This window comes from Scyliorhinus torazame, chromosome 17 (assembly GCF_047496885.1).
Source record: "Scyliorhinus torazame isolate Kashiwa2021f chromosome 17, sScyTor2.1, whole genome shotgun sequence".
Lineage (NCBI taxonomy): Eukaryota > Metazoa > Chordata > Chondrichthyes > Carcharhiniformes > Scyliorhinidae > Scyliorhinus > Scyliorhinus torazame.
Genome location: NC_092723.1, coordinates 185666818 through 185682611, shown reverse-complemented (window position 1 = coordinate 185682611; position 15794 = coordinate 185666818). Strand labels below are relative to the sequence as shown.

Genomic DNA, 15794 nt, shown 5'->3' with positions numbered 1-15794 from the left:
CTCTTTACATACCTATAAAAACGTTTAGAGTCGGAAATAGTGATTGTTTCTCTCTCCACAGATGCTGCCTGACCTGAGTATTTCCAGAATATTCTATCTTAATTTCAGATATTGTATTTTGCTTTGGTGTGTCACTGTACCTGAAGGTTTTTTGTCTTCACTGCAATCACACCATTTATAGGGACCAGAAGAACCATAACAGCCACGCCCGCTAGCACAGAAGGCCCAAGGTTCTGAACAGTGCAAAAACATTAAAATTGTGAATAGTTATTACTTACCCAAACATTTGAAATCTTGCACTATATATGCCAATGAAAACCATTGACATCTAAATTTATATCATTCGTAATACTGAAACCTTTTTTTTTTTAAGTAGAAAGTGATATTTGACGTATGGTTACATTAGATCTCAATTCTTCCAGTAAAGTTTAAGCTAACCCAAGTCCGCTTTTCTATAAGAGTCAACATGCTGTTACTTAACACATGTAGATTTGAAGAAATTTCACAACAGATAAAATTTCTTTTCATAAAAGTTCTATGAAAAGACTTCTACCAAACTTGGATTTGAAAAACTCCACTGGGTCAATAAAAAATTTCAAGAGTGAGATTGATAGATTTTGTTAGCAAGGGTAATAAGGAATATAAATCAAAGATAGATAATTGATCTGGCTGAATGGGCTCAAGGAATGATTACACATAGAATCCCTACACTGCAGAAGGAGGCCATTCTGCCCATCGAGTCTGCACCGACCCTCCGAAAGAGCACGCACCTAGGCCCACTCGCCCGCAAACCCATAACCCCACCTAACCTTTGGACACAAAGGGGTAATTTTGCATGGCCGATCCACCCAACCTGCACATCTTTGAATTGTGGGAGGAAACCGCAGCACCCAGAAGTAACCCACATAGACACGGGTTGAACGTGCAGACTCTGCACAGTCACCCAGGTCCCTGTGCTGTGAGGCTGTGAGTGCTAACCAAGGAGTCGGGACACTCCCAGATCCCACTCTGTCTTCTCCACCACCCCCACCTCCCAGTAATGTCTCCCTGATGTAAATCCTCTGATCCCAGGATACAGAGATGGGAATCATATTCCCATTGGACAGCATGGTGGCACAGTGGTTAGCACTGCTGCCTCACAGCTCCAGGAACCGGATTAAATTCCGGCCTCAGGTGACTGCATGGAGTCTGCACTTTCGCCCCGTGTCTGCGTGGGTTTCCTCCGGGTTCACTGGTTTCCTCCCGCAGTCCAAAGATGTGCAGGTCAGGTGGATTGGCCATGATAAATTGCCCTTCGTGTCCAAAACATTTAAACTGGTGATGTAAGACTTCAAAAGGTTAGTGGAGTTACGGGGATAGGGTGGAGGCGTGGATTTAAGTGAGGTGCTCTTTCTTTTTTAAAATTTAGAGTACCCAATTCATTTTTTCCAATTAAGGGGCAATTTAGCGTGGCCAATCCACCTAGCCTGCACATCTTTGGGTTGTGGGGGCGAAACCCACATAAACACAGGGAGAATGTGCAAACTGCACATGGACAGTGACCCAGAGCCAGGATCGAACCTGGGACCTCGGCGCCGTGAGGCAGTAGGGCTAATCCACTGCGCCACCGTGCTGCCCTAGGGTGCTCTTTCCTCGGGGCGTTGCAGACTCGATGGGCAGAATGGCCTCCTTATGCACTGTAAATTCTATGATTCTAACCACTGTGCCACCGTGTCGCCAATGTTTTTGCTTCTGTTTCTATAAACGTTATAGCAGGCTAGTGCTGAATCCTTCAGACAGTGGTACAATAGCGCAAGTGAATCTGAAGAGTAAAGCCAATACGGATAAAACAAACTAAAACAATTTAATCAAAGGTTAGGTGGGGTTACGGGGATGGGGTGGAGGTCTGGGCTCTTTCCAAGAGCCGGTGCAGACTCGATGGGCCAAATGGCCTCCTTCTGCACTGTAAATTCTACGATTATATCTAAAAATACAAACAATTTAATAATCTTCGATAAATGTCGTCTTAATAATGTGCAGAGGGCAAAATAAATTTTAGTGACCATCAAATTAGTTACCTGCCACAGGAAGTACATAGCCAGGATCACTTGAAGTGGTGCAGACCAGATCATATTTAAGTAAGTTATCAAATCCATGAACTTTTGTGCATCCACAGACATCAAGTTTACAATTTCCCCGACTGTGGATGTTTTTCTTGCTGCATTTGAAATAACCAGGGCCTTAGTACAGAACAAAGAAAACAGATTACTCCAAACATGTTCGAAGCAATGCAAAGAGCATATACAATAAAACGTGGATACTTCTGCTGAAACTACAAGTTAAAGTCGTATATGTTCAGGCAGGTAAATTATAGCGATCATTTCGAAATATGTAGCGATTATTCTACAATGGTAAATACATTTTTAAAAGCAGTCATCATTAGATATACATTTTTTCCTCATTAGGATTTCTCTGCTTACAGAAATAAGATAAACTCAAGGCTCATCAATGTTTTTTTTAAAAATATAAATTTAGAGTATCCAATGATTTTTTTCCCCAATTAAAGGGACAATTTAGAGTGGCCAATCCACCTATACTGCACATCTTTGGATTGGGTTGTGGGGACACGGGAAGAATGTGCAAACTCCACACGGGCAGTGACCCGGAGCTGGGATCGAACCTGGGTCCTCAGCGCCGTGATGCAGCAGTGATAACCACTGTGCCACCGTGCCTCCCCTTATTTTCCTGGGAATATTTTAAATTACTAATTTCCAAATGGTTAATACAACTGCCAGATAAAATTGAAAAATTTAAATTTCCACATCGCCTCTTAAATCGACAACTGGCTGCCAACTTCTAATACTTTACATTAGATTACTTGACAAAACTACAGATATCCCACTCCATGTATCTGCCCCAGTACTGATTCATAATTCTTCCTCCAGTTTAATATTTTCACCTTATACCATTACAATAGACTTCAGAGAGCACTAGCGTGTGTTTTTGTTCCCAATTTTGTCACACTAACAAGGCTGTAGAATGAATTCATACCTTTCTATAAACGGCTCCTATAATAGCAGTTTTCAATCTCATTCCAGTAACAAAACAAATTTGGAAGTATTGATGGAGGATGAGAGTCTGTATGAGTGCACATAAAAATAGCAGCATAACATAAAAGTAGCCTTGCCAGGCGGGAGCATTTTCATTATTGATAAACTGCAACAGCAATCTGTTAAAAGAACAAAAAATGGATTAAATGCCAAGAGTTATGTTTATATGCAATATGGCGAACAACAGAAACATTAGTTGCCCAATTTCACAATAGATTAATGTAATATTACATTGTGCCACTGATTTAGATTCAGAACTTTTATTATATCTCAATTGAGTCCCTAACTTCGTCTAGAAATATTGCAGAGGTCATGAAAATAAAAGGATCAATTTTGATTATACTACTTGCTTCACAAAGCAGCATTAGAAGAGCCTCAAGCAGGAAATTATCCACCACAAGTTCAGCTCCCCTGACCATGGTGTCATCCATTCCCAGGCAACTCAGACTGAACAAACCACTTGCAATGTGGGCAGTGTGTTAGATCCCAGGCGAAGTTTCCTACTCCAGTGTGTTAGATCCCAGGCGAAGTTTCCTACTCCAGTGTGTTAGATCCCAGGTGAAGTTTCCTACTCCAGTGTGTTAGATCCCAGGCGAAGTTTCCTACTCCAGCGTGTTTGATCCCAGGCGAAGTTTCCTACTCCACTTCCTTTTCAATGAGGTCCACTTATTTCCACCTTTGCACGAACACTCCTCTCCACACCATCTAGACTTCACTATGCCACAACTTTCCATCTGGAATTTTGCCCAAGCCAGAATACTTTACCTCAATGCTCTCCTTACTAATCTCCCATCACCTGTAGTCCCCAACTTCAACTGGTCAAAAAGTGGTGCCATACATATCCGATCACTCACACATCACCTATCCTCACCAATTTACAGTGGTCCCCTGTCCCTCAAATGCATCAAATTTGAAATACCTCATCGGCCTTACAATTTCCTCCATACTTCCCCTCTGACCACGCTTCGGTCTTAAGAATCTAGTTTCTTGTACATCCTCCATCTATTGCCACATCACTGGTGGTAACGCCATCAGCGACCTTGGTGCCTACCTTCTGGAACCTCCCTTCCCAAGTCACTCGGCCTCCCGACTTCTCCATTTTTTTCACCGTAGAATTCATTCACTTTTCCAAACTGCTCTCCATGGCTTGGGATCCGTTCTCATTATTTCTTTGTAAAGTTCACCAAGAAAATCTTGTGTAATCAGGACATTACATAAATGTAAGCTATTCCTGCGTGGTGTATCAATTGATATCCGTACTGCCATTTCAGTGCGCAGACAGGGAAGACAAACCCCACATTTTTTCCCTCTTCTCTTCTCCTCTTCCCTCCCCCTCAGGCACAAATCTGCCGGACTTGCATCGTGGCATTTTTTCGGTATTTTATTGCAGCTTTCGCCAAAGCACAAGTAAATTCCTGACATTGGAACCATTATCACCAAAACTGTCACTTTGTAATGTGTGTAGGGGGAAAATTGAAAACAAGCTGTCTTTTGTTGAAGACAATAAACAATTGTGTGCTTTGTTGATAGATTTCAACTTAAAAGTTCAGAACTTGTGTGAACTCGTCCTTAAACATATTAGCTTCACCTCCTATTCGAAACTAAAAATAACCAAAACAAAATATTCTTTTATTGCTGAATAAAATGCATAATATGAAACACAGATTTAAGGGAGAGAGTGTTTGAGGTTTTTTTAAGGACACAACTAGTTAAATGGGTAAGAGTACACTTAGATTTTCAAAAGTCACTCAGTAAGGTGTCACATACTGGTTATTACACAAAACTAGTACACATGGAATAGGGCGTAATATATTAGCATGGATTGAGAATGTCAGAGTAAGGACAAATTGATTTTGAGTTGGCAGGCTGTGACTAACAAGGATCAGTTATTTACAATCCATATTATCATCTTGTAAATTTGCTGACGTTGCAAAGTTAGGTGGGACAATAAGTGACGAGAAAGATACAAAGAGGCTGCACAGAGATTATAGATAGATTGAATGATTGGCAAAGACCACAGCAGGTGAATTACAATTTGGTGAGGTGTGATGTTATCCACTTGGTAAGAAAATTAAAAAGTGGAAATTGTTTGCACTCAGAGACACCAAGGTTTTCACATGAATTACAGAAAGTTGACATGCAGGTAAAGCACAGTGGTACAGTGGGTCGCACTGTTGCTTTACAGCTCCAGGGTCCCAGGTTTGATTCCTGGTTTGGGTCACTGTCTGTGCGGAGTCTGCACGTTCTCCCAGTGTCTGCGTGGGTTTCCTCCGGGTGCTCCGGTTTCCTCCCACATGTCCCGAAAGACGTGCTTGTTAGGTCATTTGGACATTCTGAATTCTCCGTGTACCCGAACAGGCGCCGGAATGTGGCGACTAGGGGATTTTCACAGTAACTTCATTGCAGTGTTAATGTAAGCCTACTTGTGACAATAAAGATTATTAAAAAAATAATAATAATTTGGAATGGAAACAGTATGTTAGTTTTTGTTACAGAGAGATGGGAGTGAGAGTGTGAAGAACTCCTTACTACATTTATGCATACATGATATTGATGTAGTACTGTGTGAAGCTTTGGTCTCCTTACTCAAGGAAATACTTAATGGCAACTAGATTGATTTCCGAATTGAGGGGGCTGTCCTATGGGGGGAGGCACTGTATATATTCATTGATGTTTAGAAGAAAGATAACAGGACTTGTGGGAGGAAACCGGAGCACCCGGAGGAAACCCACGCAGACGCGGGGAGAACGTGCAGACTCCGCACAGAGAGTGACCCAAACCGGGAATCAAACCTGGGACCATGGAGCTGTAAAGCAACAGCGCTACCCACTGTACTACCGTGCTTTACCTGCAAGTTAACATGTAAAATATTTCAGGGGCTTTTAACCTTGAGAAAATGTTTCTTCTGGTTGAAGAATCAGAACATGGGGTCACAGTCTCAAATTAAGGGGTCAGCAATTCAGGATTGCATAGAGGAGAAATTGCTACACTCAGCTGTAGATGCTCATTCAACTCAAAACAGAGGTCGATAGACTTTTGGGCACCAAGTGGATTGAGATTGGCCATGACCTTGGAGAAGCCATTTCAGTGGCTCATGTAGCCTACTTCTTATGACTTACATTGCAAGATTAGTGTCATAAACACACGTGGGCTCAGGTTAAAATACATCAGTATGGATCAACTGATGATATCAGTAAGTGTCCAACAAAGAACATTACAGCAATCATTTTATTTTGCAAACTCTTGTGCAACTTACTTCAGAATTTCAGGGCTGGCAAACATCAACAAGTCATGAATGATTTTATACAGGAAGCTCATCATAAAGTATGGGCCAAAGACTCTACAAAGTGCCTTCAGCAGTGAAGGTTGCAAATTCTTTTTCTTCTTTAAAATAAATACATGTGTTTCATCAGGTTCCCCAGTATCCTCGTGCTGTTTTTTGGTTCTGTTCTTCTTAGGAGAGTAAACCATTTCACCTGGTCTTTTCCAACTGAAAAAGGAAATCGAAGATTATTAAAAGTTACTTGGAGCATAAGAAGAATGAACGCAATTTACAGAAACCATGTAAAAACTGTACTACTTTTAGTCAAGAGTAACATTTACAAATATATCTATTACGTGGTATTCTTTGCGCATTCTTTCTCCCATTCTTCAACAAGGTGTGGGACAATCGCTTTAGATTTATCCTTCCTATTCAAGGACCATAAATCACCTGGCTCCAATGGTCGCTTATATCCCAAAACTGTCATCCTGAAGAAGTAATGCAAGAAATCACACGTTAATGGGTCACTTGTATTTTTGGATCAAGAGCCATAAATGTGGAGGAATTCAGAGGATTATGTTGAAAGCTAACCAAGTACACAAAATGGGACGGGCAGCATGGGATTGAAAAACTACACAACTGAAAGAAATATTAATGCAACAGAAACAGAGAAGAAGAAAGCGGATACTCCAATGTCTACAGACCAAGGAACTATATGACTAATGTAAAATTAAAACATTACTTTTGCATCACTGCCAATATTCAAACAAAAATTACAGTTTCACTTTAATCACTTTACAATAATCAACTTTCTGAAAGCAGAAACAATATTGACTAAACTGAAGAGACATTGGTCACAACTTCGGAATGAACAGGTGATTAAAGGTCAACAATGGTTGTACAACATTTTCTACTTGGAGAAATTAACAATTATTTATTTACTTTGGGCGGGAAACAGAGTCTTCATTGCCTTCAATTTTTTCTTCAAATTAAGTGCACTAATAAGCCAATTTCATGAATCATTGTTTGCAAATCAGCTGACATAATATTAAGAAGTTATGATTTGCTTGATTTAACATTTATATACTATGGCTAAGATAGCACACTCTCCAAGGTCACAATAATCTACTTCAGCAGGGATGGCACAGGGGCACAGTGGTTAGCCCTGCTGCTTCACAGCGCTGAGGATCCAGGTTCAATCCTGGCCCCTGGTCACTGTCCGTGTGGAGCTTGCACATTCTCCCCGTGTCTGTGTGGGTCTCACCCTCACAACCCAAAAAGATGTGCAGGCAGGTGAATTGGCCACACTAAATTGCCTCTTAAATTGGAAAAAAAAGAATTAGATCTCTATCAGTTCCAGCAAAGAAAATCTCAATGCACAGCAATGTCCCCTTTTCATTCCTGGGATGTGGGAGCCGCTGGCAAGACAATAATTTATTGCCCATCCCTAATAGCCTTGTGACCATGTGGTGTAGGTACACATGGTGCTGTTAGGGAGGGGTTCCAGGATTTGACCCGGAGACAATGCAGGAACGGCGATATATTTCCAAATCAGGATCATGCGTGACTGGAGTTGATGGTGTTCCCATGCTTCTGCTGCCTTTGTCCTTCTAGATAGTAGCAGCTCTGGGTTTGTAAGGTGTCGCCCAAAGAGGCTTGGCAGGTTCTTGCAGTGCATCTTGTAGACGGTACAAACTGCTGCCATTGCACATCTGTGGTGGGGAGAGGGGATTGAATGTCTGTGAAAAGGGTAGTATTCAAGCAGGCTGCTTTCTCCTGGATGGTTTTGAGCTTCTTGGGAGTGTTGTTGGAGCTGCACGCATCCAGGAAGTGGAGCGTATTCCATTACGCTCCTAACTTGTGCCTTGTAGGTGGTGGACAGGCTTGGGGTCAGGACATGAGTTACTCACCGCAGAATTCCTAGCCTCTGCCGTGCTCTTGGAGCCACATTATTTATATGGATAGGCAAGTTTAGTTTCCAGTCAATGGTAACCCCTGAATGTTGACAGTAGGGGATTCAGCAATGGCAATGCCATTGAGTGTCCAGGGATGATGGTTAAATTCTCTTTTATTGGAGAGCAGCCAGTTTTTTTTCTCCATCTTTGTGGACAGAAAAATGACTGTGGTACCTCCCATGCTGCTGTGTGTCTGCACATACATGCTGCTTAGTGAGAAAATTAGTTCAACGTTTAACTGTTATCGAAGGAGGAGTCTATGGAGGTTAGAGGATAATGGGAACTTCAGTTTGGAGTATTAAGTGACAGGCCTTCTACTTTACAATTTCCTTTATACTCGAGAGGGGCTGGTTTAGCATAGTGGTCTAAATAGCTGGCTTGTAATGCAGAACCATGCCAACAGCGCGGATTCAATTCCCGTACCAGCCTCCCCGAACAGACGCCAGAATGTGGCGACTAGGGGCTTTTCACAGTAACTTCATTGAAGCCTACTTGTAACAATAAGCAATTATCATTATTACCGAGAACAAACTATAATTTCTGATGAACAAAATGAGGAATATACAAACTGGTTTCATCAAACAGCTAACCTCCCATAGTGTTAAGTATGGAATGGTGAGAAGTATAGTTTCAGAAGAACTGCAAAGACGATGTAATGCATTATTCTATTTTTGTAGTAAATCATTGTGGTTTTTAAATTCACAATGTCCAAGTTTTGTTTGCTAAAAATACAGCTTCAAGTTAATTAGCAGTTGATTAGAGGAGAATGAAATATTTCCACTCGTCACTTTAGACTCTTAGTCAGGAACATCCGTGACTGTTGTTTGCATTTTCAGCACAGTAGTGTGCCAGATAAAATGCATACATATGCAATACGTATTAATAGATTACGCCGCATTGCTCGAACAACACAAATCCATATCCATCTGAAACATTATAAATTAATCGGAAATCAAAATTACTAACAGAAAATTTATGCACATTAGAAATAAGTGATATAACAAAAGGAGTGTTTTCCACTAACCCTGTAAACCACCAGAATGTTATCCTGGACAGGAAGGGAGCACTTAGCTCAGGGCAAAGATTCTAGATAAAGAAAAAAAATGTTATTGTCTCAACAAAAGTGAAATCCAACCAATACATCCTCTGCTTAAGTTGAAAGTCCCTGAAAAAAAAAAAGAACGTTGTGGGTTTACAATATTAAAAGAAGCTGCCGCAAAATAATGGCAGGAAATGAGCTGCGCAGTGAAACAGGAGGGCATTGCTGTTCAACTGAAACAATTCCCTTACAATCCTATTTTCTGCACTCAAACAAACTAATTAAAAGGATTTCGGAAGTAAAAAGGCACAATTTCATGGGACGGCAAATAGTGTAAAACGGCTTGTTAATATTCATGCCTTGGAAGAACGCAAAGCAATCCAAATAACTTTAAATAATTGGCAGAATTTTCGGCATTTAGAAATAGTGTTTCTAAAATATAAGCTCTCTTCAGTGTGGGATGGCAGGTAACGAGATAAACACGAGCGAGCTAAGCCCAAGAATGAGGTGATACCCAGTTAATACATCGGACAGACAGCATTTACAACACAACGGAAGCCAGTTAAACCAGTTGCCTTTGAGTGCGCCAGATTGTTTATCATTCATATTGCATTCGCCACTGGATGTCAAGTAAAGCTACATCAGGGTATGTTAAAGTTTTTTAATACTTTAAAAGCTCATACTGATTTCTTTACACTTAAATGACTACGGAAAATTGTAATTTTGAAATTATTTTAAATAGTTTTACTGTGCTATTTGTGCTGTATTGGATTCCTGTGTTTGCCAAAAGGAGGAGTATCGGAAATGATGGTTGTGGCAAACTAGACGCCCAAGCTTTGTCCTTAGAATATAATCTTGTTCCATTAGGATTTCCATCCTAAAATTACATTAAATCAAATCATACTTTGATCTGACTGCTTAGTTTTCATTAAATGGATAGTTCCATGTGGAATGCAACTCTCAAAGCTTGTACCTTGATGTGTTCACATTTGTACAACTTTCTCAGGAGCAAATATTGGCATTTGGTGATCCCAGATTATCTTTAAAAAGATAGGATGCAGATTGCCTAATAGGTTAGCTTTTATCACTTTGTCCTGGCTGTTTATTCTGGAACAGTCAGCTCTGGATGTTCAGCAGTTGGTACAGGTGGTCAGGCAGGTGCCAGTGTTTTAATGGCCGCCATACTTGAGAACCAAAAATATTTGATACTCTTACAATCCATTTAATGACAAATATTGACATCTGTGAAAACTCTAGTTATCTAATTTGAAGAGTGAGCAGGTGCATGAAATTGAGAAATGTCACACTGGGGAGTAGCTGGCAGAGTTGCTGAATAGGAACTGACACCGCAGCAGAGTGCTCGGGTTTATATCGTGCCAAAGACTACGTGTCACTGCCTCTATCGACAACATCAGGATTACATTTTCACATGAATGCTCTACATGGGATTTTTCCAGAACCCAGATTGCTAGGCTTTGTTTCTACATTGTGTGGAATACATTAAAAAGAATGATGTGGAGATGCCGGCGTTGGACTGGGGTGAGCACAGTAAGAAGCCTTACAACACCAGGTTAAAGTCCAACAGGTTTGTTTCAAACACTAGCTTTCGGAGCACTGCTCCTTCCATTCACCAGAGGAAGGAGCAGTGCTCCGAAAGCTAGTGTTTGAAACAAACCTGTTGGACTTTAACTTGGTGTTGTAAGACTTCTTACCATAAAAAAGAATAACTGAGGTTTTGATGTAATGAAGAGTACGAACTGTAGTATCGGAAAATTTAAAACTAAGTCTCTCAGAAGCTTCTTGGTTTTCCAGCACAGTAATTCGTAATTGGCAACAAAGAAAAATAGTAATCGCAGAACGGCCCTCTCTGCTGTATCATTCTGTCCGTGGTACCAGCTCTTTGACTAGCTGTCAGTCCCCTTCTCTTTCCCCACAGCCCGTCAAGTAAGTATTTAATCTAATTTGCTTTTAAATGTTCTTGCATCTGCCACCATCACCTTTTTCAGGCAATGTGCTATATTTACACTACTGAAAAGTATTCATGATTTTGAACACTTGTATTAAATACCCTCTCAACCTGCTATGTTCCGAGGAGAGCAATGTCAGCATCTCTAGTCTCATAACATAACCGAAGTCCCATCTCCAAGGTACCATTCAAGAAAATCTCTTCCACCGAGGTCTTGATGTCCTTCCAAGTCTGGTGCCCATGTTCAATATTGTGCCAGCTGAGATCGGATTACTATTATATAAATAGCTTGATGTTTCTACCTCCATTAATAAAGCCCAAACTCCCATATGCTTTCTCAACACGTTCTCAACTTGTCGTGTCACCTTCAATAATTTGTGCACATACACCCAAGCTGTGTTCTTCAATTCCTTTAAAATTCTACCATTCATATGGCCTTCATTCTTTCTACCAATACATGTCATTGTTAAATTTCACTAGCCATTTGCCTATCATTTTACCCATTCTACATCCTGCTGAGGTTCATTACGATTCTCCTCATTGTTTAATACATTACTGACTGATTGAACTGGAGTTGTGGGCTTATCCGTCTCTCCTTTTAGAATACGGGTGTGACATTTACATCGTCCAGTTCTCTGGTAACACCCCATATCCAAGGAGGATTGGAAGAATGTGGTCAGGCCTTCAACAGTTTCTAATCTTCTTACTTGCTTCAGTAACCTTGCATTCTTCCAATCCATACAAGTTGACAGTTCTACTTCTGAGGACTGGCATCCTTTTAAATACATCCTCTATTTGTATTTGATTCAATAACCTCCTGCGCCGTTATGACACATCGAACCATCCTCATTTCCAGGAAAAATAAATGCAAAGTACTTATATTAATGCCCTCTGCCTCCACAAGAGGTCCTTAATCGGCCCCACTCTTGCACCACCATGTATGTGCTTCTAAACCACTCTTGGGTTACCTTTTGTCTTAACTGCTCACATTCTCTTTCGCCACCCTCGCTTATCAAGAATTTAACCACCTCTGCCTTAAAGGTATTCAAAGACTCTACTCCACCGCTTTTTAAGGAAGAGTTCCAAAGACTTACAACCTACCGAGGGAAAACAAAACTCTTCTCCCTGCCTTATCTGCCTCTTCCGAACCTGCAGAATGACCACCCACTCGCTATCCTTCAGAATTTATCCTGGAAAGCACGTACCAGGAAATTTTCTTCTTTAAAAAAATTTTTTTTTTTTTATTAAAAGCTTTTTTCAACCAAAATTTTTACATAACAGAAAAATAAACAAAGTTTTTTAACAAAATTAGGTGGTTCTCATTATACAAAACGTAAATACACATTAACGAGACACCACCCCCCCCCCCCCCCCCCCCCGCCCCAGTTGCTGCTGACATTTTATTGTTCCCCTAGAAAGTCAAGGAAAGGTTGCCACCGCCTGGAGAACCCCAGCAAGGACCCTCTCAAGGCAAACTTTATTCACTCCCGGCTGAAGAACCCAGCCACGTCACTAACCCAGGTCTCCACGCTCGGGGGTTTTGAGTCCCTCCACATTAACAAGATCAGTCTCCGGGCTACCAGGGGGGAAAAAGCCAACACCTCGGCCTCTTTCGCTTCCTGCACTCCCGGATCCTCCGACACCCCAAATATCGCTATTATTGGACTCTACTTCACCTGCGTGTCCAAAATCCTGGACATAGCCCTTGCAAAGCCCTGCCAGAATTCTTTAAGCGCCGGGCATGCCCAAAACATATGGACATGGTTCGCCGGACTCCCCGCACATCTCGCGCACGTGTCCTCCACCCCAAAGGACTTGCCCATTCTTGCCGTCGTCATGTGAGCCCGGTGCACCACCTTAAATTGAATTAAACTGAGCCTGGCACATGACACGGATGAATTCACCCAGCCCAGGGTATCAGCCCACAGGCCCTCATCTAGCACATCGCCTAGCTCCTCCTCCCACTTGCCCTTCAGCTCCTCCACTGAGGCTTCCTCCGCCTCCTGCAGCTCCTGGTATATGTCTGACACCTTCCCCTCTCCTACCCAGATGCCAGACACTACCCTGTCCTGTACCCTTCGAGGGGGCAGCAGCAGAAAAGTCCCCACCTGTTTTTTGAGAAAGTCCCAGACCTGGAGGTAGCTAAAAGCATTTCCCGGGGGCAGGCCGAATTTCTCCTCCAGCGCCTTCAAGCTAGGGAAAGTCCCCTCTATAAACAGGTCCTCATCCTTCTAATGCCTGCCCTATACCAGCCTTGAAACCCCCCGTCTATCTTGCCCGGAGCAAATCTATGGTTGTTCCATATCAGGATCCAAACTGAGGCCCCCTCCTCTTTCGTATGCCTCCTCCACTGACCCCAGACACTCAGTGCCACCGTCACCACCGGGCTTGTGGTGTATCCTGCCGGCGAGAACGGCAACGGTGCCGTTACTAGTGCCCCTAGACTGGTGCCTTTGCATGACGCCGCCTCTAGCCACCCCCACGCCGACCCCTCCTTCATTACCCATTTCCTAATCATGACCACATTAGCTGCCCAATAGTAGCTGCAGAAGTTCGGTAGTGCCAACCCTCCTCCCCGGCTACGCTCCGAGAACAATCTTTTGACTCGCAGGGTCTTGTTTTCCCACACAAATCCCGTGATAATCCTGTTCACCCGCTTTGAGAAGGATATGGGGATGAAAATGGGGAGGCACTGAAAAACGAACAGGAATCTGGGAAGAACCGTCATCTTCACAGTCTGCACTCTTCCCGCCAGGGAAAGCGGGAGTATGTCCCACCTTTTAAAGTCTCCCTCCATCTGCTCTACAAGCAGAGATAAATTGAGCCTGTGCAGGGCATCCCAGTTCCTAGCCACCTGTATACCTAAATAACGAAAGCTCCTACCCAGCATCTTTAGCAGGAGCTCCTCCAGTCTCTCCTCCTGACCCCGAGCGAGGATTACAAACAGCTCACTTTTCCCCACGTTCAACTTGTACCCCGAGAAGCTCCCAAAGTCCCCCAGGATTCGCATGACCTCCCCCATCGTACCAGGAAATTCTCAGCCTCCCATATTCCCAGCAGTGACTGTACACCCTGAGCTTGAGCAACAGAGGCACTGCCTGACACAGGATTACCTCGAGCGCAAGAATTCTGGAGTTAAGAATATAGGAACAGGAAGTGGTCAGTTAGCCGTAAGCTTGGTCTGCTATTAAATGAGATAATGGCTGATTTCTGACCCAACTCCATATACCCATCCATTCCCCATAATACCTTCAGTTAAGAGATCTATCAATCTCAGATTCAAAATTAACAATTAGCCTAGCATCAACTGCATTGGTAGAAGTTTAACAATTTTACCATCCTTCGCAAGTGTTTCCCAATTCACACCGAAACATCAGACTCTCATTTTTAGGCTCAATCCATAGTCCGACATGCCCTAACAAACAGAAATGGTTACTCTCCATCTACTTTACCAGTTCCCCCCAATATCCTGACTACACATGAATTACAGGCAACAGATCACGTCACTATACCTCTCATTGTTGAATTAAATTATTTCAGATCCAATTGATTACTGAATATGGATATATTTACTCTATGGTTTAATTTTTTGTGGTACCTCTCCCCCTCCCCACACCAAATTGCCACTCTCGCCAAATTCCTGTTGTCACTCTGTGGAGCAAATCTCCCCATTTAGTAGATACTCCCAGCTCCCTGCACACACATTATTGTAAATTAATTTAGGAAAAAACTGTAATCCGAACTGAAAAACAAACTTTGCTATAATTATTTTTGCTAAATTTTCAGCTCCAACAAACTGTTTTCTCATAACCATAGAATTATGACAGTGCAGATGAGGCCATTCCTGGCTCTCCAAAGGAGAATCTACCTAGTGCCACTCTATGCCCTCTCGCTGTAACTCTGCACATTCTTCCTTTTCAAATAATAATCCAATTCCCTCGAGTGCCTCAGTTGATCCCGTCTCCACCACATTCTCAGCCAGCACATTCCAGTTCCCAACCACTCGATGTGGGAAGTTCCTTCAATTTCACCATTGTTTCTTCTGAAATTACCGTAAACCTGCACCCTCTTGTGCTCGATCTTTCCACCAATGTGAATAACTTTTCATTCTTTGTTCAGAACCCTCATGATATAAAATACCTCAATAAAATTTCCTCCCAAAACGTTTCATCAAGGAAAACAGTTCCAACTTCACCAATCTATCGATAAAACAGAGGTTCCTCATGCATCTTTTCTGCACCCTCCCAATGCCTTCACAACCTTCCCATGGTACAGTGCCCAGAACCAGTTGAGGCCGAACTAGTGTTTTATTCAAGTTTAACCTAACTTCCTTGTTTATGTACCATTAGGTCCGATTAATAACAGCTAGGACACTACATGCTATATGAACTGCTGTCTCAATCTGTCCTACCACCTTCAATGATTTATATAGTCCCTCTGCTCCAGCACCTCCTTTAGAATTGCACCCTTTAATTTACATCAT

The 15794-nt window shown here is 42.2% G+C and overlaps 1 protein-coding gene across 3 annotated transcripts in view; it reads right to left on the bottom strand.

Annotated features, from left to right (window-relative positions):
* Positions 1–15794, bottom strand: part of abcc1 (ATP binding cassette subfamily C member 1 (ABCC1 blood group)) — a 114161-nt gene that overhangs the window by 58373 nt on the left and 39994 nt on the right. For all 3 annotated transcript variants that reach the window (XM_072481852.1, XM_072481853.1, XM_072481854.1), the window contains exons 6-11: positions 9331–9392; positions 6708–6839; positions 6346–6579; positions 3031–3208; positions 2058–2219; positions 141–233 (exon numbers count right to left, since the gene is read on the bottom strand). In XM_072481852.1, coding sequence (XP_072337953.1) covers positions 141–233; positions 2058–2219; positions 3031–3208; positions 6346–6579; positions 6708–6839; positions 9331–9392 — 861 coding nt within the window. The remainder of the gene's footprint in view (positions 1–140; positions 234–2057; positions 2220–3030; positions 3209–6345; positions 6580–6707; positions 6840–9330; positions 9393–15794) is intronic.